Source organism: Triturus cristatus, chromosome 4_1, assembly GCF_964204655.1.
Source record: "Triturus cristatus chromosome 4_1, aTriCri1.1, whole genome shotgun sequence".
Classification (NCBI taxonomy): Eukaryota; Metazoa; Chordata; class Amphibia; order Caudata; family Salamandridae; genus Triturus; species Triturus cristatus.
Genome location: NC_140585.1, coordinates 1,165,451,436 through 1,165,474,597, shown reverse-complemented (window position 1 = coordinate 1,165,474,597; position 23,162 = coordinate 1,165,451,436). Strand labels below are relative to the sequence as shown.

At 45.2% G+C, this 23,162-nt stretch overlaps 1 protein-coding gene and 1 long non-coding RNA gene across 10 annotated transcripts in view; one reads left to right on the top strand and one right to left on the bottom strand.

Annotated features, from left to right (window-relative positions):
• Positions 1-23,162, bottom strand: part of LOC146856263 (uncharacterized) — a 78,385-nt gene that overhangs the window by 9,027 nt on the left and 46,196 nt on the right. The window lies entirely within an intron of this gene.
• AKAP8L (A-kinase anchoring protein 8 like) lies at positions 229-17,662 on the top strand. 9 transcript variants are annotated; one of them, XM_085654342.1, is made up of 13 exons: positions 229-309; positions 1,281-1,313; positions 1,803-1,824; positions 2,988-3,447; positions 4,279-4,420; positions 14,087-14,121; positions 14,221-14,242; positions 14,432-14,540; positions 14,806-14,947; positions 15,151-15,256; positions 16,201-16,331; positions 16,567-16,662; positions 16,847-17,662. In XM_085654342.1, exons 1-13 carry the CDS (start codon positions 294-296, stop codon positions 17,174-17,176), a joined length of 1,644 nt encoding a protein of 547 aa, XP_085510468.1. In that variant the 5' UTR covers positions 229-293; the 3' UTR covers positions 17,177-17,662. The 9 variants fall into 9 exon arrangements, with proteins under 9 accessions (XP_085510468.1, XP_085510466.1, XP_085510465.1 ...); XM_085654340.1 differs by having other exon boundaries at positions 14,084-14,121; XM_085654339.1 differs by having other exon boundaries at positions 1,803-1,863; positions 14,450-14,540.

Sequence of the window (23,162 nt, the reverse complement as noted above, 5' to 3'; positions counted from 1 at the left end):
ATACAAGGAGGTTATTCGGCCTCGAGCTTTTTGAAAGACGTAGGTCCTGGCCAATCGTTATCAAGGGCGGGTCTATGCATGCGTCATATCCTAGAGTAAAGGAGATACCGAGTAAGCGATGTCCTAGATGGCCAATGGGCTTAGGGTTGCCTGTCGGACTGGACCTATACCGTCGGTGGGCGGAGTCTGTTCTCTGGTTTAACGCTTGTGAGCCAGCCTGGAAAAATTCTCTCACAGACGCGTCGACTGCCGAGAAGGTTTAGGGGACCTGCAAGTCTTTCCCATCAAGCAATATGACCAGTTATTCGGGTACGTTTCGGGTTGATGGTTTGATTTCCCGGACTAGTTTCAATATTATTATTTGACGGGCGTGTACCCGTTTGGCTGCACGTTTTACTGGGTGGAACGGCAAGTTTCCTTGTAGGCCGTGGGAGACTTTCTTGGTTCTCTCCTTGCCACTCTCCGATTGTAAAGTCTTTGATCCTCTTTGTTCTGCTCTGTACAGCGTTTCTTAATTCGTAGTTGGAAAATATTTAGAATAGCGGAGGTTGGTGAGACGATAATTTATTTATGTTTGCCTTGGAAAGTGCTCCGCATTGGGTGAATCCGAGTTTGTGGTGTTAAAGGAACAATTGCTAGTATTTTTTTGTATTGTAAATTTCCCGGATGAAGGTGTAGAAGGGCGTTACAGTACGGGACCTTGAATTATTTCTTATTGTTCGAGACGTCGTAGTGTTTGATGCGGGCAGTGATGGGATTGGGTTGGTTAATCTTGAAGTAGTCGAAATATTTTTTTCTCGGTTGCCTTTTTTCGAATTCATTATTTCCCTTTAGGTGGTCCCCGGCGGCTCTCGTGGTTCATGACGTGTGGGTGTGCTTTGGTATGGATGTGATTTATTTGTCGTTGAGGTTCTGAACTTGGAGACCAGCGAGTGTTGTCAGTGTCTTCTTAAAATGCCCCAAGTCGCAATCTGCACATCGCTGTGTTATTAATGGGAGTAAACCCCCCCCCCCCCCCCCCCCTTTCGCATTGGACCATCTGCCTCTCTCCTGGCTGTGGACAAAGGCCCTTTCCCCGCTGGCAAGCATGGACTGGCGTTAAAATGCGTATGCTTATTTACTAGTGGTAGACCGCACCTTGAGTTTTCTGTATATACTTACTATTGTCGCCGCGGTGGTATAAGGCCATTCGTCTTAGTTTCCTTTGAGCCAATTTAATATCACTTATAAGCACGGTTGTTTAAAATAAATCTCTGCTGATTTAGCTGTGTTCTTTGCAGGTTACGGGAACTGGAGCTCTACAGGAAACCGAGGTGAGTCTATTCCTAGGTGCTATTACATTTTGTAGCTGTAGTGTAGAGCATCTCGCATCGCCGATGCCACCTGCCCAAGGTTCTTGTATTCCTGTTATGCACTGTCGCTGAGCGCTGCCAATTTTTTTAGAATGTATTTTCTTTCTTGATAACTTCAGCAAAATGCAAGTATGTAAATAATAGAACCGTCAAAGATGTGTGCTATCGGAACTTAAAGGGTGTATAGCAAATATTGGGTGGAGGTGCGGATTACCGGTATCAGTATACATGGAGCTTCTGCGTTACAATAAGTGACTCTTATTCAAAATACAGGCGGGTAATAGGAAATTCTCATCGAATAAAGTAAGCTCCAGGCTTATTCCTAATACTCCGGGGAAGGGTGCGCATTCGTGACCTTTAGTGCTCAAACAAGCCTGAACGTAGTCATGATGCTAAGAAATTTTGATTGCATTAAGTCGTTTCTTTAACTGTTTTTTTTTTCTTTCGTAGGCTACGAGGACTACGGATATGGGTATGAACAGGAACCCAGTACCAATGCGGGCAGTTATGGGTACGCAAAGCAGAGAAATGATTCAATAGGCTGGATGTGACTACTATGCTATCATTTAATTTTTCTGCGGGTAATATATGTACTCAAACCCACGGGTATTTCCGCGTCTTGCTTTTGAAATACTGTCTGCCTTCCGAAACTGATTATATACTGCATACATATTAGTTCGTTCTAATTGTATCGGAGGGTGCTTGTTCGGGCGGCAGGCAGGATTTTCAGGGCCCGCGTGCTTTTTGTGAGAGCAAGGCTGCGTCGTTCTGTTGTAGGAGTTAGTATGTTACCAGAAATCACTCCCTCAAAAAGCTCGTGGAAGCGGAGAAACCCCTGGTGATGAGCTATTGTTAATCTCTGGAGAACTGGCGTTTATCTGGTGACTCGTGGTGGTGCTGCAACGCCTCGAAATACTTTTCAGATGCTGAGCTGGCTAATTTGATTATGTGCCAGTCCTTGTTTAGGTGCACCATGATTGTTTTAAGATGTTGCCGTGGAGATGAGTTATGTTGACTCTTGTGCGAGATTTTGAGTACGTGCATGTCTTGAACCTCGTATTTAGAATGTGCGTTGGGATTGTTGATGCCGACTTTAGCCATTGTATGAGAAGTAATATTTCTGTCCATAATGTGAGATCATTAAGAGAAACTTGTATTGGGTCCTGTGAGCGGTAAAAAAGGGTTTATGTAAACTGCAGCGCTGCCGCAGGAGCCTTTGCTCAGCTTGGGAATTTTTTTCTATATAAAGTAGTGACACAGTAGTGAAAAATTAATAAAACACAATTTGGTATTGGCGATGCTCATAAAAGCCATTGCTTCAGGTTTGTGTAATCAGCCTAGGGACTTCTCTTGTCCAACCTTGTTGGAAAGATTGACACTTCCCTGCACTGTATGATGTCCACTTTCCTGCCCACTGCCGTCCGACTGCTGTATCACACAAGGAAAAACTCCCATGTTGAGTGAAACCTCTGAGCCTTGTTTGATATGCAATGAGGAAGACCTTTTTTAATATAGCAATTAACGTTCTCTTCTATCTTTGCTTAACGTCTGTACTGCCATTTCTCGGCAGGCTCTTTCTCCCGTTGCCTTATCTGCTACTGATTGGATTCCTTGCTTGCTGTGCGACTCTTGCAGGTATACACCCTACGAGTCCTACGACTCTAGGTCTTCACTGAATGACCGTGATCTTTACAGATCCGGCTACGATTACAGTGAGGCGCAACATGACGGGGACAGTGCCTATGAAGGTCGCTATGACAGCTCCTACGGGAACCGCAGGGACCAGTTCCAGACCAGAGCACGCAGCACCTTTGGCCAGCGGGGTCAGAGCTGGGGCAGAGACGGGCGAAAAAACAGACCCATGCCGGCATTTCCCAGTCGCATGAGTGGACAATGGAATGAGCCACAGCCAGTGGGCGGGTGGGGTTCTGGCATCTCCGGTTCCCCCCGACCCCCGTCCCTCTTCTCCCAGAAAGCATACCCTGAGATCAACATGTTCCAGGGAATGAGAGGTTTCTCTGGGAATAGGCGCTTCGGAGGAGGTGGCTTCAAACGTGGCCGAGGAAAAACAGCCAAAGTGTGGGACGGAGACAAAGTAAGTACACTCTGTGCCTTCTCCACGCCCATCTTTATTTTTTACTTAATGTAACAGGCACTGTTGAACAGCTGCTGCCCATTGCTGTTCATACGCTCATGTCTCTCTCTGAAGGGATACAAGATGTAACCGCTGCCCAGCACATTGCCATGTCAAACTCCTTAAAGCCATAAGCGTAATCATTAACGTACCTTAACTGGAGGTTTTCCCATTCACATACATAGTTGTACTGTATGCCAGCTCACCTGCACCCAACAATGTGCAGTTCTGTAATCCCACGGCGTGGTCTGCCCGTCCCAATACCGAAATACACAGGCGTTTGTGCCCACCTAACCCCCTGTCCGCGTACAACCATAAGGACATGGGTTCTGGTAAGTGCAACACACTACTCTGCAATATCTGTAGCATGTTACAGTGAGAGCGGATGTTTGCGGATTTAATTATCCCCGCGTGTAACACTTGGGGGATCACAATTGTGGTACGTATATGTGCTTTGAGGCTATTTACATTTCCCCTTACTGACCTCCCTAAAGCTGCCGCTGACTTGATGCCATTGTCTGGTTGCTACTGGCATAGATGTAGTCTAATTGTGTCGGCGGAAGTGGGTTTTTATTTGGGAGGGGTCTGATTTCTAGTTACCATGGCCCGAGCTTAGATATGTTAAGGCAGCAGCGACCAGACAGTCTGATTCAGATGACTTTTGCTTTTCTTTTGGTTTGCCCTAAACCACGCAGTCTGTTTGGAAAACTGTTTTTTAAGTGTCTGGTAGTTCCACTGTGCTGCGTGTCCGTCAGACTAGGTGTTTTATAGTTGTTAATTAAATCGCTTCAGGGGCAAATGCAGCAGCAAACGCAACAGAAGAAGAAATTTAATAAGAAGGACGGTGCCGCCAAGAAGCGAAAACAAACCAACACAGCTGGAGAACCAGAGTCCAAAGTAGCAAAGAACGAGGAGGGCGATGAAACCACTGGAGGTAAGTGTGTAATCGAATACCTTATGCTTTGCATCAAATTCACAACATATTTACGTTAGCGTCATTTATTGGTAATGGTCTCGGTCACATTTAGCTGTGGAAAATACTATACTACTAGCAATCCTTATAGTTCAAATCTATGCATGTTTAGCAGTTCCTGTCCTTGTGTGTAGTCCCTGCCCATTTGATTGTAATTCATCTGCGATTCTCTGGAAGGCGCCAAATTTACTTTCAGTACTTTTGTCAACTGCACGTACTGTGGTTGATACTATGCCACAAACTGCGCTGTTTGAATTGCTAGTAAGTCCTGCTGCCAGTGATCGAGAGTTTCTGAGCCCATTGCTAATCTAAATACTGTGCACCCTTGACCTGGACACTCATAATCCAGGACTGTCATTTAATTTGTGTGCCTACCTAGTACCTGTTCAAGATTGTGAACCAGGTCTGGGTGGATTTTCACACTTGACATCTTTAAAAATGAACTTCAGCTATCCCTAGTCAATTCTGGCTACTCCTGCTGCAAATACCTGGAAGCTGAACTGACAACTCAAAATTCCCACCCAATTAGTCTACACAACAACTATGCCTGTCCCTGACACACACTAAAGGAGCCATCCTCTACGCCATTCTTTCCAACGAAGATCTGCCCTCCGTGACCAATATCGTCCCCATTGACTGGTCTGCCCATCACCTTATACTGTTCACCATTGCTACCACTGCAAATCTCCCCTCCTCCAAAATTAACAAACCTAAGAAATTGACTAGAAATCTAAAATGTATCCCCCGGGTGTTCTTGAGTCTTAACTTCAAGCTCAACTTCTTATTTCCTCCTCACAAAAGGCTAATGAGCTCACTGAACACTTTAACAATACTGTCACCGGTATTCTTGACCAATTGGCCTCGCCTAAACTTAAAAAAACCAAAGCAACACCCCCTCCAACTCTTGGTCTAATACCGAACTTAACGAATGACGGTCACTCAGACTGTCGGAAAGAACCTGGAGACACCATCTCTCCCTCCCATCTTGCACTCCTCAGACATGCTAGATCCACGTACACAAAACACTTCAAGGAAAAGGCATCCTTTTTCCGCACTTAACTTGATCGTGCCAAAACAGACTTGGGGAACTCCTCAATCTTTCGAAACCAAACTTCCCCTGCACCTCCAAATCTGATCACCTCCTCAGCCAGATGTGAAAAAATTTCCCACTTCTCGGAAAAAAATAGCCAATTGATCAATCCTTCCTTTCTGCACTGCTCCCAATGCAAACCCGTCCTCTCCTCTAATGCCTACTCCACATCCCCTCGACCAGTTGACCTCCCCCCCCCCCCCCCCCCCCCGCCTTCTCCCCTCTGCCCACTGTTCTACAGCTCCCCAGCGACTCCTCATCCACCTACTTCCTCGCCTATCCCCTACCACATCTCCAGAAACCAACTCCCCTAACTCACAATTAAAGAATAAAGCCTCTTTGCTCAACTTCCTCCCTGTGAATGAGCTAGAAGTCCTTAAAATAATTGGTAATCTTAAACCGTCCTCCCACACAAGACCCCTTACCCTCTAACCATGTCTCTGCCCTTAAACACATCACCACATACTGGACCACAATCGTCAACCTCTCTCCACTGGTTGTCCCCACCTCCCTTCAACTTGGACACATCTCTCCCGTAATCAAAAACCCCAATGACCTCAACAATCTCCGTCCCATCACTAACCTCCCCCTTCTCGCAATGGTCCTTGGAAAAAAAGTGTCCAACTAGACAAACACATCTAACTTCAACCTACTGGACCCCTTTCAACCAGGCTTCATGAAAGGCTGCAGCGCCGACAATGCTCAGTCTGACATCCACCACTCACTTGATAATGGTGAGACCAGCCTTCTTATCCTCCTTGATCTCTCCGCAGCGTTCGATACAGTCAACCATTCAGCCCTACTTATGTGCTTGGGACCCGTTTCAGCCTTAATGGTACTTCCTACAAATGGTTTGTCTCCTACCTACAACACCAAACGCAGCAAATCAAAATTCAAAACTTTCTACCCCCCACTCCTGTCTCCCTTGGAGTCCCCCAAGGATCTCTTCTCTCCCCCCCCCCCCCCCCTCTTTAACCACTTCATGGAACCCCTCCGTCTTAAAAAAGCAGGCATCAACTACCACCTCTACGCCGATGACACCCAAATCTATTACAAGATTAAAACTCGTGCTGCTGACATCTTACACCTGAACACCCTCACCAAGATCCAAATCTGGTTCCAATCATCTCAAACTTAACCCTAATAAAACCAAAATCCTTCTCTTCTCTCCTAAAAAAATAACCCTCTCCCCGTTCCATCCCGGATCTGACATTAACACACAACTGCTCACTCACCCTGTCCAACTTCATCCTATCTCTTGGTATTTCTATCGACAACACCCTAACCCTTAACGTCCACATCAAAAACTCTGCTAAAGGATCCCTCTTCACTCTCCGTCACTTCAAGAAATTCAAACCCTTTATACCTACCGATGACTTTAAACTTGTAGTTCAGTCACTTGTTCTTTCAAGTATTGATTATGGTAACTCCATCCTCCACAGAATCCCCAAGGTCCACCTTGCTCCAATCAAAGCTGTGCTCAACCTTGCAGCCAGGCTCATTAGACTGCAAACGCTTCGATCATATATCCCCGGCTCTCACATCTCTTAAACGGCTCCCTATTGAAGGCAGATCTGCCTGCATTACTCATATAGTCCTCCACCAAAACACTCCGCAGTACCTCTCCAAGAAACTCCTCATTGCGGGCGCCACACTACCTCTGAGAAGCACCAACACCCTAATCCCACCACTGCATAAAAAGAAAGCCACACAATCGCGTTCCTTCTCTGGTAATGAATGCCTCTATCATCTGGAATGCCCTCCCCAAAAAAACCTGCACTGTAACCCCTCATTTCAGCTTCAATAAAGTCCTCAAAATCCACCTTAATTATTATTGGGGATCCTAATCTGTGACCTGCACTTGATCTCCAATTCACCATGTTATATTAGTCCAGTAATTGTCCATTTCCTGAACATCATTTACCTAATTACTTGATATGTATAGCTCTTGCACCCTGTTCTATTTGATTTGTATGTCACATGTTTTCATTTTCATCTATTTATATGCGATGTTTGGTGCAATTAGGGGTCCTAACCTATGACCTGCACCTGATCTCCAATCACAATGTTATATTTTGTCCAGTAATTTGTCCTTTTCCTGAACATCTACCTAATTGACGTGTATAGCTCTTGCACCTGTATATCTAGTTTGATTTGTAGATTTCACGTTTCATTATCTTATCTACTTGTATGCCATGTTTGCTTTATATTATCTTCTACTGTAAAGCACTCTGATACCTCTGGGTCTAGCCAGCGCTGTATTAAACTTTTAAAATAAACAATAAAATATGCACTTTTAATCGAGGAATATCGCACCTCATGTTGAGATTTGCTTATGCTACCATGCTTGAATATAGTTGTGGGTAATGCCCTCATAGGTCAAGTATTCAATACTGCCAGTGATCTAGTGCTAGTCTGCGTAACTTCAGGACTATTACCCCCACCCTCCTTGGTAATTGTAGCTCCTTTTTTTAGCCAGTTATGTGAATTGTTTATCGGTAGGCTCTTTTTATGTGGTGCGTGTTCAAAGGCAGGCCCAGTGCATTGCGATTATTTATTTTTTTATGGTATTGAAGTATTTATTTAAAATCATTACAGTAAAAATAAACCAATCCATCTTTATTCTCGATCATTTAGATCATCAAAGATATCAATACATAAGTTCTTTAAAATTTTAAAATTTACAGTACTTTGTGAACATTTTCATTTACAAGTGGAATTCAAAAAAGAAAATACCCATAAATCAAACATTAAGAATCATAAAAGGATAAACCAATATCTTATAGCTTCACACAATGCCCCCCTCCTTTAGAATACGAGATCGGACGTGCCACATGGCCGTTAGATACTTTGCCACAGCAAAAACAATCGGAGGTGACAAGTCAGTTTTAAGGATTCTATATGCAGGGAGGCATTTCCTAAAGCCCATGTTTTTGAGGATAGGTAAGAGCCAGTACCTCCTTGCTCTTTGGTAGGCTTTGCAAAAGAGCCACATGGAGATCACTCTCCTGGGGATATGTGCAGGCTGGGCACTGCTCTATTGATGAAAGGCGGGACCAAGAACTGGTGAAGGCCCTCAGAGGTAGAGAGCCATACCTCCACTGTAGGTAGAGTTTTCTTGTCAACACAGGACCCATACCATCTAATACGGCTTCCAATTGATAGGAATCTTTCAGTTGGATAAATGTGTGGGTCAAGGATCCCGCACGTGTTACCTAAATCAATAGTCAGCTTTGACTGATAGAGTTGTGTAAGTGCCTTTCTAGAGATCCTCCTACTTGAATTAGCAGGGTCGGTCCATAATTCCAGGAGACCTAAACTTTCACATGTACTCCTTATGTATTTAGCCAGGGGATGTTATTAGTATTTGGTAATGCCAGGAACTCCTGGAGCTGGCTTCTGTAATCACTGAGATCCTGGCTACTCCATATTCGTCGCCAAAAGGGGAGGGCCACTAGTTGTCTGAGGAATTTATTCTCTGTAGTTAGGTTTTTTTTACAGGAACATGGCCCCAAAGTTCCGCCCCATATACAACTGAACCCCGGGCTTGAGATTTATAAATCTGTATCATAGGGCCCAGTGGGCGATATATAGATTTGCCCATCATTCTCAAAGCCCCCCGCCTTCTGCAATAATTTCAAATTTGCCTTAGTCGTATGTGTCCCCCATGTCATCTTCTCATTCAGGGTTACCCCCAGATATTCAAATGTGGAAACCCTCTCCAATCGCACCAAACCCAACAAAGGGTTTGGACGTTTTGAGGGGGTAGGGTTTAAGATCATAAATTTTGTCTTGGAGGCGTTGATGTCTAGGCCCCTCAGTACAAAATTTCAAGAACCCGTCCACTATCCGTTGGATTCCCATGGGGGATTTGGACAGCAGCAGGGTGTCATCTGCAAACATTATGGCAGGCACCCTGCTGCCATTCAATTTGGGAGCATCAATGTCTTTCAGCCTGGACAGATGGGCGATTACCCCGTTGACAAAGAGGCAGAACAGGGTGGGTGCAAGCACACATCCCTGCCTCACCCCCCTGTCAACGGGGAATCTTTCGGTTAAGCCCCCCATCATGCCACACCTGACCCGCGCAAAGTTATCCTGATGTAATTTAATCAGAATAGCCAGGATATCTGGCGGGACTCCAGAGCTTGGATCTAGGGACCAGGTCGAAGGCGGCCCGCAAGTCCACAAATACCGTGTACAAGCTGCCGCCCTCGACAAGTGCCGTCCTCCAGTAAATGAGGTTGAGGCGAAAGATTTGGTCCATAGTGGAAACCCCCTTCCTGAACCCAGCCTGGTAGGGGCTCATAATGGCTGCCTCCTATCCAATTCTGCAAGCTGTCCAAGATAAGCCTCCCGAAGAGTTTTTGCGACACATCTATCAGGCTGATGGGCCTGTAGTTGGATGGGAGCAGGGGCGAGCCTTTCTAAAAGATCGGGACCACCTCTGCGCCCAGCCAAGTACAGGGCACCACCATGCCCCCTAGAATCTCGTTAAATAGCATCAAAAAATAAGGGGCCCATATGTCCGGCTCTTGTTTATAAAGATTGCCCGGAAGGCCAGGCGCCTTCCCAGTTGATAAGCCTGTTATGGCAGCCCGGACCTCTCTGTGAAAATGGGTCCCCTTCCACGAAATTAGAGAGCGACGAAATAGTGGTGCAACCCCCATGGCCTGGCTCCTCTGTATACAGAGACTGAAAGTGCTCCTGCCATGACTTGGAAGAAATATTTGGCTCTATTGCCGGGGCAAGTTCCCCAGAACCTGAGTTGACGATTCGCCAGAACTTCCGTGAATCCATAGACGCTAGGGAGCTAGCAAGTTCTTCCCATTTGTTCTGCTCCCAGTCAATCTTTGCAATCAGCTTTTTATATTCGCGTCTCCTGGCATGAATTTCCGGCCTACTTTTGCGATTCTTAATACTCAGCAAAAGATCTCTCCTTGCTCTGCGGCAAACCGCATTGTACCAAGTACGCTGGTTCCTTCCACCCCCCCTCCTTGGACCGTTATTAAATAGATCTACAGACAGAGTCTTTATGACTTCTTCGTGGTTCAGCCAGATTTGTTTGTTAGTGTCCCCTGTGTTTGGTTCATCACTTAGAAACGCCATATTCTCAAAAATAGGAATAACATTTTTATAAAACTGTGGGAGCTTGGTTGTACTTGCTGCAAATTTTTTTTTTTTTCTTTTTTTATCTCGATTCTTCTCCTATTGCTTTCAAGGACTAAATCAGGGTTTATCTTGGGTAGTTCTGCTTCCCCAGGGTCCCGTCCTGGAAAGAGTAAGTCCAATTCCAGGGCATTGTGGTCGCTGTCTTCTCTATCAGTGACCCTAAAATCAATGACGTGCGACCACGAGGATAATTGGACTAAGATGTAGTCTAATCTTGATTCACTGCCTTTCCGATTAAATGTGGGTTTACTCGGGGTATCAGATTTAGCTCGCCCATTACAGGCCCTAACCCCATGTCTTAGAGTTAAAGCAGTAATCTGCACTGCCAATGGGCTCCAAGCTTTGGGCGGAATAGATACTAGCGATGGTACTCGCCATCTTATCTCTTCCTCTAGGAGGTCCCCATCTAGGAGACCTGGCAGGGGCTCATAATGTGAGTTCAAATCCCCGCCCACTATAAAAGGGAAACCCTTGGGAAGTTTTGTCAAAAGATCCGCTAATTCATCGATGGTGGGTGACTCCTGGGAAATGGTTACCGGTCTCGAATATACATTTACCACCGCTAGTCTACAGCGATGAGACCATTCCAATAGAACCACAAGTATGTCTTCTGATGCCACTGGAAAGCGCGTGGCTTTGCATCCCAGGTGCACTGCTACCCAGGTTTCAAGTCCACCTGATGGACGCCCCCTTCCTCCCCATTTCGCAGGAATGGAGAATACTGCAAATCCCTGCCTTACATGTTCCTCTCTCTCCCAAGTTTCCTGGAACATGCATAAGTCTTTGGAGTCTATGTATTCTATCCATTCCTGGTAGTCAGACTTGTTACCCAGGCCCGCCACATTCCATGATAGTATTTTTAGTATGGGGGGGCCTATCATTCAAAGAAGTGGTATATGTGTAGTCAATCCCTTTGTTGCTGGTCGTGATCTCTAATGGTATTAGGGTGGTGGTTGATTCTTCCCCCACACTGACCTACCCTGCCCATGGAATCGCCCAAGGCCCCTTGATATTCTGGGGTATTGGGCGGCTCCAAGACTGGTTCGATCCCCAGCCTCCCATGTTGTATTACGGCCTAAATTGCCAATGGAATTACTCAGAGCCCCATGATGTTTGAAAGTATTGGGCGGCTCTATTTCTAGGCTAGTTTCTTCCACAGCCTCCCATACTACAGAGATGGACTCCCTGCCCATGTATGTAGGCAGTCAATCTACCAAGTCTAGTTGGCTGTACCTATTGTAGGTTGGAAGGTAAAACTGCTGACATTGCTGGAGGGGTCTCCGGGGATAGTAATTTTGCCCACCTACACCCCAATTACCGCCCTTCCTGTGGCAAATTTCCCATCCCTCATCGTCCATATTGGAGGTATAGTGGGCTAGCTCCTGTCTTCGAGAGTTGGGTGGATCTCTCCATCCTCTTAGCAGCCCTCCACCCGACCTCTCGGAATGTGTGTAATGTGCATGGGTTTCAGGGTGCCCTTGGTATTGGGTTCTGGGGTGATGGTAAACTTCCCTTCTTTTGAGATCTCCCCACCCGGTCGATCTTTGTTTCCGACCCACCCAAGTCTCGTCCTCTCTATCATGTGCTAGAGGGGGATAGAAAAAAGAGAGGGGTAGTGATTGAACAGTAGTCCCTTCTTCCTCTGGGATCCATCCACATATATGCAGAACGGTCCTATGGTCTTTAAAGTTGACTAACACAGTCACCATTTATAGATTTGGTTGAACTGCCCAACCATGGGACTCATCGTACCATGAGAACAGGGCTCAGGATACCTTCAGGGAGCGGTCTATGTGTACGAAGCCAGTCTTATCACCTTGTTTTTAAGGGAAGTGGTGGATTCTTTGGAGGCAGGATTCAATTCTGGTACCCCCGCCAGAACAGTATATGGGGCTGCCTCTGGTGGAAGGTGAATTGGCCCCGGGTCTAACCTCTTGCTCACACCCCCCGTTAGTAGCTCCCCATTGTTCGGTGCTTTGTCGGGAGCGCAATCACTTAGCCCCGCTTGGTTTACCCTATTTTGAGGGGAAGAGGGATGATTCAGTTGAACTACATGATTTTTTGGAACATTTGCCTTCGGGTAAATGTTAATACTTAGGGACGGAGTAGGTAATGCCGGATGCACTGTGTGTAGTGTCGTTTGTGGGCTGAGAGTCCCCTTTTGGTTGCCCTATCTGGGGCCTTAGTCCCACCATTATTCATTGTTTTCAGACTATCAGCTAGTTGGGACTGTCGATTTTTCTATAACCACAAGCCTAGCTTCTATTTTTTTATTGGTCTTTCTTCCAATGGGCTTCAAAGGTTTCTCATGAGGGCGCCTGTGTCTGCCAGGGTGACATCCTCCTCAATAGTCTCAAGTGAATTTAATTCGACTTGATTGCTTGTCTCCCCCGATGGATTAAAGCGCGGGGTCTTAACTCTGTCTTTTTGCATTTTTTCCCTAGTATTTAGGCTGAAACTTTTTGACAGCGGGTTCAGGGAGGGTTTTGGGATGTTTTTTGGTGTGGGTCCAAGAGCTTTGGCACTTTTACTCCTTGTTTCTCTTGTTGCCATTTCTGGAAGTGGGCACAAATTCTAAGGGTCGCGTAACTAGATGGTAGCCCTCACACTCCGCCAAGGATTCCAGGGGGGGGAAGCCCAGGCCCAGCCTCTCCCGTCCTCAAACGGCCCGGTCTTTGCCCCGCGCGCCTCCCGCTAGCGAGTGAGGAAGGGGCGTGGATAAATAAGGTGAGGGCTAAGAGGAGGAGCTGGCGGGAAGAGGCCCCAGGTGCAGCGGTGGTTGCTGCGCTGAGCACCCTGGTCCTCGCAGTCCCGCCGGCAGAAAGAGCGCACACACAGGCTCCCGGAATGTAGGTAAAGATCTTGTCAGCAAGGAGGGGCTCCCAACACTCTCCCAGCAGCACAGCACAAGTTGGAATCAGCGAGCGGCTCCCGCGAAGCGGGGGCTGCGAGTCTTAAGTAGTGCTAATTAAGGGAGGAGCTGGCGGGAAGAGGCCCCAGGTGCAGCGGTGGTTGCTGCGCTGAGCACCCTGGTCCTCGCAGTCCCGCCGGCAGAAAGAGCGCACACAGAGGCTCCCGGAATGTAGGTAAAGATCTTGTCAGCAAGGATGGGCTCCCAACACTCTCCCAGCAGCACAGCACAAGTTGGAATCAGCGAGCGGCACCAATAAATAAACACTTAATAAAGATTTTAAAAAAAATTAACTACAATATCAAATGTCATAGGAATGGAAAACCCCGGGTTGAGTTTACATGATTTTCCAACAACTTGCTTTATGCAGTCCCATTAAAATTGCGAATATCGTGCATTCCTGTCCCCAGCTATATTTACTGTGTCGCTAACCAGTATATTTTTATTTCAGAAGAGAAGGGAGAAGATGGGGCAGAGGCTGGGACAAATGTGAGTGTTTATGTATGGATTTGTGTTCATAGTACCACCAAAGGCTGATTACTGGCTATCATTGTGGACTTTATTGCTAACTTTGTGTTTTCCTTCTAGGGTGAAGGTGCAGCTGATAAAGGTGAGGTGTTTATTCCTTTGCGGGGAGAATGTTGTGTGTGAGTGGAGTGAAATATTAGTTTCCCGGAAGTTTGGTTTTCGCACACCGTTTTTCTAGAAAGGAGTTCAGGTTTGCATCTTAAAATATGCCCACCTTCTCCAGTATGATTGGCTGTCTGTTTTCGAGTGACAGACATATCTTATTTCACAGGTACTTTAACGATTCAAGAGGAAATAAGCGAGGTGAAACGCAAACTTCAAGCAGGCAAGAAAACGCAAGACCGACAAAAGAAGAGGCAGCGTGACCGCATGGTAGAACGGTAATTGCTTCTCTACTTGTTAGATGTGAGCTTGCAACTGAACAGTATGATATACTATGGGGTGAACGTCCACTGGTATTGCAGTCTCAAACTAGTGGGATTAGTTCGAAGTTTGACAATTTGATCAGGTTGTTGAGTTGGATACCTTAAAGAAGCTGGTGTTAGGTTATCGCAGTACTCTTGACTATCGCACACGAATGCCATTGTGGCCTCTCGTTACGTTTTGTAGGGAAGCTATGTCTTACACTTTCCCCATATTTTCCAGAATTCAGTATGTCTGCTCGCTGTGCAAGTTCCGCACATACTATGATGACGAGATCAAGAAGCACTTTGAAAGCAAGTTCCACAGTGACCATTTCAACTTTGTGGGCACAAAGCTCCCCAAACAGACAGCAGACTTCCTTCAGGTACATCTTGCACAGATGGCACATCTACCAGTCGAAATGTGCCTCAGATGTTAAAATATGTATGGCATTCCGTGAAAGTTTGGCATGAAAGTTCAACTGAATAGTCTGCTTTATTATAACGGTCTGATTTGCGTGTTAATATATCTGCATGTGGTTTACTTTTCTTTGCCATCTGGTTGCTTAAGAATATCTTTTATCAACAGGAGTACGTTTCCAACAAGTATAAAAAAACAGAGGAGCGTCGTAAATTAGTAGAGGATATTAATGCAGCTATCCAACAGATTTACAGAGACCAGGATTTGACGCAAGGTAAGAAATTCAAAGTGTGTGCCCTGTTTACTTTGTTGCATATTGGTTGGCTGGTCACTTGCAGCCATTATCCCAAAGTTAACTGACTGCCAATAATTTCACGCACCGTTTAAGTATTTTCTTGAGCACTTTGCCTCAAACTTCAAAGCTGACTCCGGGGATGCCAGTGGTGCAGGGTGCAGTTTCTCATGCAACATGTAACTGCTTTAATCCTGTAAGCGTTGAGTATTTGGTTTCATATGTACTTTACTGTAATGCAACGTGTCGAGAGCAGCAAAACAAAGGCTAAGAGTAAAATATTAGGGCTCTTATTGTGACCGTGTTTTGGACCTGGGATTAGTAGTGAAACTTTTAGGCTGCTTTGTGGGAATGTAGTGCAGGATCTAAATTGCTGTGAATACAGCATATCCTGTTTCAAGAGTTTGACTTTTTCTTCTGTTAAGGATTAGCTGTGTTTTTGCAATGATTAACTCGTGTACAGCTTTATTTTGCATGGTTATAGGTTTTTATCTTTAGTTTCTAAACTTGTGTTTTTTTTTCTGGGTTTATATTCACGTTAAAATCAAAACTACATGGTGAAGGAGGGAATAGCTAAATTTTAATAAGATTTGAAGCAAATTAGCAATTCTTTCATAAGGGGGGGGGGGGTATGAATGTCCTGGATATAAACGTAATCTCAAATTATATGGAAAGTTATGTCCGTGATATTGGGAGAAAAGTACCTACATAATGTTTGTACTGATGGAACGTGGTTTGCCTTTGTAATCCTCCATTGCAATTTGTCTTTGATATATTATGCTTGGTAGCATTGAAAATTCTTCTGGTGTACCGAGGGCCGTTTCCCAGTGATAACTGGAAGATTATAAATTGCATTTAAGTGGTTCCCTCATTCAGTAAAAAGGTGGATTAGCTTAATGTGTCGCATTATGAATATTTAATTTCAGACCTGGGGATGGATCACTTTATCAAGAAAGTCGAGGCTGCTCACTGCACAGCTTGTGATCTCTTTATTCCTATGCAGTTTGGAATTCTTCAAAAGCACCTCAAATCCATTGACCATAACCACAATAGAAAAGTGAGTCTTAATCTTTTCAGTGTTTTGATAGTGCTTGCTTTAAGATTAAATGGGCGTTTGTTCATATTTGCAGTGTTGTACCTTCGATAAAACTTAATGTGTTTTTTTGGTTACTCTTGTTTTTAAAACGGCAGTTGACTGATTAAGCCATTAGCGTGGATAAGTGTCCCTTTTCTTATGTGCTCTCAACAGATCACTTATCGGCAGCATGTTACTTTAATATCCTCTATTACAGGCTATGATGGAGCAATCCAAAAAGACTTCTTTGGTTGTGGCTAAAAGCATTCTCAACAACAAAATGATCAGCAAAAAGTTGGAGCGATACTTGAAGGTAAAGTGCAGTGCATCTGTACTCTTGACATTCATTACTACGGTTGATTTATTTTCGACAATCATTCGGAGCACAAGTAGTAATTTGACTACTGAGCTGCATGTCTTAACTATGTACTTGTTTCATTTGGGTTTTGCAATTTAATGTCCAGTTGTCAGTTCTGAAAGTGTTTTGTGCTTTGCAGGGTGAAAATCCCTTCATAGAAGACCCAAAAGATCAAGCGGTCAAAGGCACTGAAGAAGGGGCTGAGAACGAGACCGGCGATGCAGAAGCAACAGAGGAAACTGAAGAATCCAAAATTGAAGAGGGCATGGAGACGGAAGGTGCTGGTGAAGACCAAACTGAAGTGGATGAGGAGGCAGGAGATGCTGCTGAAGAGCAGCTTGTACAAGGTGGGGAAGAGGATGAGGAAGGCCCTTTAGAAGAAGAAGAAGAAGAAGAGGAAGAAGAGGAAGAAGGAGGAGAAGACGAGGAGGCAGAAGAGGGAGGTGAAGAAGCGGAGCCAATGGAGTGAAAAACTGATACGAGGACATAACTTATGAATTGTGGTTTAAAAAATAAGCAGATGTGATTCTACCACTTTCAGCAAACAGTCTTCATGGACTTCCTGCTATCAGAACATTACTCCATGCCTCCATTTTCCCTTGTTTTAGCAGTGATGTTATTGGGCTGCAACATCTACTTGGAGAGCTGTACTGAGATTGCTGCTGTTTAAGCATGCCTGCAAAATAGTAACATTGCTTCATCACATTGGGAACACACTATTTCCCTCAGTTTTATGTATTCGATGTGAAGTGGTTTTCACCGGATGTTTGTATGGTTGAAATGTACATTTTTGTTTTTTATAATGTAGGGCCTTTTTCTCTATGGCGAAGGGGAATTAGGAGAACTTTTGTCAGTGCTCTTGCAGCGTTTTACTGTCTCTTTTAATGCCAAGCAGAGTGCGAGATCATTGTGTTTGTATAAAATACCTGTGATTAAAAGGTGGTTCTTTGGTTGACCCAAGAGCTTTAAGATTCTTGTCTACATGAGGTGGCTTCTGTGCAGTAATGGTGGCAGTGCCCGAACATCCGCTCTGAATTCTATTCTTAGGTTCGGCTTACTGATGGCAACTTATTATTTTTTTTACCTGGTTACTAAGAACCAGTGAATATGCTTGGTTACTGAACCCTGGCTTAAGAGAACTAGCATGTGGAAGGCCAATAGTTCTGCCTTTGGCTGTTGAGCTACATTGCTTTTGGCAATGCTTGTTTCTTTGGGGTTTTCCACATACCATTCTAAGAAGGCTCACGGCGTTTGCACAGCCAGCCATATGACTTTTATATACTTAAGTACCGTGGGGGTTGGTGGTAGAAGCTGGTGCTCCACCAGTGTTGAAGATTTGGGGAAATTGATGGGACTTCCAGCTCCACTGTGGAGATAACTATAGGAAAAAACAGTTGAACAATGAAGCTCACCAGAAAAGTAGGTGTCATGTGGTGATTGCCTACATGATCACGTGGACAGGATTATGTTGGTTGGAAATAGAGACCACCCTTTAGCTTCTTTCCTAGGTGCCACTTCATGGTCTGCAGTCTGCTTACTGAGTGGGTCACAAGACTGAGGCATGAGCTGAATTGTACTGGGGAAGGATCCAGTGCCCACATTAAAGAGGCGGAAAATGAACAGCTGCTGTAAGCCATCAAGAGACCCCCCCCCCCCCCCCCCCCAAATGTTCAGGTAACACCACAAGCAATGGGACTGAGCTGGTTCATTTAGACCAAAGACCAATTAAAAAAAAAAGCCCTAAATGTCAAACGAGGACAGCAGTGACTGAGGGGAAAGGAACCTCGGTTCCCTTTGAAACCGGAATATGCAAAATAAGATTTTGATGCTTCACTCGAAGTTGAGTATTCAAAGCCACTTGGTCTCAAGCAATCAGCTAGTCCTGAACCACAGGAAGTGGAACAACGTAGTGTTTCCTACCTTTGGGTGTAATTTGCAGCGGAGTGTTCTGCATTCACAAGCAACCCATCTCCATTAAGATGGACGAAAGGAACAAAATACCAGGGTGGAAAATGAAGATTGTGAGCTTCCTCTGGAAGCGGTAAGACGTCGCAAGGGACACCAAATTGGAGTCTGAAGCCTTCCAACAAAAATGTATTTGCAATAGATCTTGCATTTGTGAGTTTAAGTTACTGGCGTTGTAAATGACCATGCTTTTTTTTAATCGAATTTGATAATTAACACACAAGGCGTTGTCATTTTCAATAGCTGAAACTCCTGTAAATGAGACCCATTTCATTTTAAAGAAGCAGCTGCCATTGTCCTGGGCTGCTTGGTAAGTGAAAGCGTGCATGGCATGCTGAATGTTGCAGGAAAATGTTGTCTGCAGTAGGAGAAACTCGTTAAAGAAAACCATGCTTACAAAGACATGCAGTCTTAAGTAAAAGGCCAGTCCTCCTGGGAGGGTACAAATAAAGAGAAGGTGTTACGAAGGAGCGGCTAACAAGCCTATTCACTAATCAGAAGCCAGCATTTAGAAGGGACCATGACAAAAGCTAATGAAAAATTTGGGTGGAAGTTCAACGCCATACAGCACACCTTGCAGAGCACCACATGTGCTGCCCAGGCTTCACTTAAAAACCAAAAAGAGGACTACAAAACATTGGGGAAATACCACACCCAACCACTAGAAGGTGGAATAATGCCTAGCATGGGAATCCAGGAAAGTCATTCTTCAAAAGTGATGTTTTCAGAGTAGGGTGGTACAAGCAGTGTTTTCAGGACGTAGAAATATAAATTGTAAGCATGGAAGGAGAATGTCCAGACTGAATTTTGTTTTTTCCTCTCCACCCCGTACAATGTGCTGCAAACTCATGGGGTCCAACTAGAAGGGAAACTCCAAGCTTGCTTTCTGCTAGGAACCTTTTTGCCTTTGCTAAGAGCCTGTACCTCACCATTCTTCAGAGCATTTTGGTCCAAGTAAGGAAGGCATTTAGAGGTCATGAAAATCTGTACCTGCAGGGTGGGGAAAAGGTTTAGGCAATCTAATAACCTGTAGTACACTTAAGGCAATGCAGTGGTGAATTAGACTTGGCACTGCTAACATTAAGAAAGGTACTAAGACTGCAAAGGGTATGAGGGGGATCCTCCAGTTTTCCATACATCTAAGGAGAGGAGCGGCTCTGAGAAGACCATTGACAGCAAATTGGTGCCATGATCAACCACAATTTCCCTTAGCTTTGTGATGGTCCTCTTGAGACTTTGGATGGGTAGCCCCCCCAAGAGGAGTATGCTCTTGGAGTAAGTGACTTCCTCACGGGATGACCTCCCGGAGAGGACCATCACCTGGCAAATTTAAGAGCTTGATACAGTAACTGCTGGATGAAGTTCAGTATCCAATTATGAAACTAAAGAAAAGATCACATGAAAAAGTAGAGCTGAGTGTATAGTAGGAGGCGACGGAGCTCTTGCAAAAAAATAAAGCAATAGAAAAGGTACTGAAGTTCGATCAATCGGGTAATCTATTCTACATATTTCTTGGTAACAAAACCATGGAAGACACAGACCTTTGTTGTTTTTTTAGAGCGGATTCTTAAAAGCACAATTCAATAGACAACACTTCAAGAAGTCACCCCATGCCTGCAGGAAAGACCTATATGTTCATAGCAGACATCCAGGAACTCTACTTGTACGTTTGTGGTAGTGCTATACCACATAACCAACCAAAAGACAGCGGAGTGATTTGTGAATAAGAGGAGTGGAACCTAGGTTGTGGATTGTTAACGCGTTGAAATGTAGTGTTCTTTAAAGAGGTGAGTTTTGAACTGAATTAAAATAAAGGCAGCCAAATCTTACCTTTTTAGTCCCATGTACCGTTACTAGTAATTCAAGGTGCGCAATTTTATTTTCTAAAGTCACCCCCGGTTGGCTGTGGTAGCAACATACCAGAGAAGGCAGGCGATACATGCATACCCGTAGATACTTAAAAGCAAGGTTGTTTGCTCCATGCCAGAGAGGTGTAAAGACAGTCCTGTACTGGGCTTCTCAATAAATTAGGAAATTCCTCACTGGTGCCGGGGAGGGAAAAGTTTTGCTTGTCTCTAGATACGCATACTATTTCCACTTTGGCTCAGGCATTTGAAGTATGCTTCTCTTAAAAAGTCCTGCGGTATATTTGGGGGCTACTGGAATTATGTGGCAGGCTAGTATCAAACCATGCAACAAGGCTGACTAAATTATGCAGCACTTTTTTTTTTTAAACAATTATAATTAGGCTGTCTGGAATTCGCTTAACTGACTGCCCAACAGTAGTACCCTACCGGACGAAAATCAGCAGTTTAAACAGTGTCACTGATTTTCATAGTTGTTGCACCTTTTGGCCACTTGATGGAGCCAAAGCATTACAAACTGGTGCCTGGCGTGGAGGTGTCGGGGAAACAGTGCTTCTGGGCCGGTCTGGCACATGGGGAGCCATGGTGTGAATGGCTCATGGGCCAGAGCAACACCAGGCCCCCTGCCTGTCTCACGGGGGGAGAGGACCTGTTGTGGTCTGCCGTCTGTCTTACTGCGGCCGCACCAGAGTACTTCACAGGTCTTTAAAAAGACCATTTACTTAACAAAAGAGTGGGCGACGGGGGTGGGCACCGGGGAAAGAGGTGGCACACTCGCGGGCTTGTCATATCTGGTCTCTCACTAGTCTCCTCTGGCTCTGCTTTTTCCTCGCCTGCAGCTTTATAACCTCTCTCCTGACGCGCATGTTCTCTCTCACTTTGCTATCCAGTCCCTCTTCCGCTTACATGCACACCCGACACTATTACCTCTCTCTTTTTTCTGTGCTGTCTTTATTGTCCTGTTTCGTTTCTCTTCCCCTGTTTTCCCCTCCAGTTCACACTCTGGTTTTCTACCTCCTCGTATGCTCAGGGAGAGAGTCGCAGGGTCACCTTCCCGTCTGGTCTCGTATATTGCAACAATAAATTAAAATTGTGCAACTTTGATTTTTTTTTGTTTTCTGCCGTTTTCCACGCATAGGCTGCAGCCAGACGGCAGAAGTAACTTTTCATATCTAGCCAGATTATACTATCACTGGATGTGTGTGAGGCCCCCTCCACCATAGGGAAGACTGCCCCCCCCCCCCCCCCCCGGACAGGTGTTACAGGGCTCTGCTTTGCCCCCCGTGTGAAGAGAAAGTTGCCTTCTGCCTGGCAGGCTCAGCACTGTAAGCGGGGACCTGAGTCAGTGGAAAATGTTGATCCAGGCAGAGCGAGAGGGGCAATCTGGCAAGGCGGATTGGATTCACTCGTGCACTAATATTTACTTGTTGGCGTGTGCACTAATATTTACTACTTGTTGGCGTGGGCCAGCCCTGTTTTCACTGGAAACAGTGTAGACCAGGTTTCACCAAATCACATCAGGCATGAATGAGGGATTAAGGTCTCCCGCCCACATCCGTAGTGTTGTAATTTCTTTAAGAAACCTATACTAAGGAGGGTCGATTCTAGAGGACGTGGAAGGGGGAGGCTTGGGGGACGCAGAGAGCCCCATGAAGGAAGTTTAGGTCCAAAGTTTACTTACCCACTATGACATCTCGCTTCCTGATGTTAAGGAGTGTTGACTCTGTGCCCTTGAAAGGTCTGAAGTCCGATTAAACAGTGAGATGGCTACATGACTCTAGGTGGGAGGAAAACTGCTGGTGACTAATGTTTCAAGTGTCGTTGCTGCACAGGATAAGCCGGAGATAGGCCTGTTTGGTTGGCCGTGATGAGAGGTAGCAGTGCATTGAGTTGCAGGCTGATTACGTTTGCATTCCAAACATCCCATGAGTTACCCTTCGGGTAAAATCGTATAAGTAAATCCAATACATAAAATAACGACCTTTTTTTTTTTGGAAGAACCTCTAATATCACAATCAGTGACTGATGAGAACTGGGAAAGCGAGGTAGGGCAGGGAGATACTGTTGGGTGAAGTCATCAAACCAAGGGGCGGTGGAAGAGATGCTTTCTCTTAGAGGTCCAATTTTTGGGTGGAAGAAGGCAGGGTGATTTTCACACAACTTGTTTCAGAGCACCCGGAGGCTTGATTTGAGATCACTTTCTTTACAGATATAGAAATGTCCTTCGGTTGAATTATTTGCCTCAATAATGATCTTCAATGTGTTCTTTTTGTAGGTCTTGTGCAAGCTGATTTGTAAAACAAACCGGGGTGGAGAAAAAAGGGATTTCTACAATGTTATTTTGCCTGTATATGTTGGAAGGATTATCTGCTGAAATATTCAGCAATGGCCAGACCAGTGGACTTAAAGCCCCCCCCCCCCGCCCCCATTTCATTTATACGAAACACTAAACATTTGCAAGCCAAAAGAAATGCAAATGCTTCCCCCCCTTTAGCTCAGAGGCCTTGCATCAGTCATCTCCCTGCCTGCATTTCACTGGTGAGCCAGCCTGTAATTGTCTGCATTTGGTAGGTTTAACACTTCCTGACAGGGGGGCTATTAAGGAAAAGTATTTGTGCATAACTG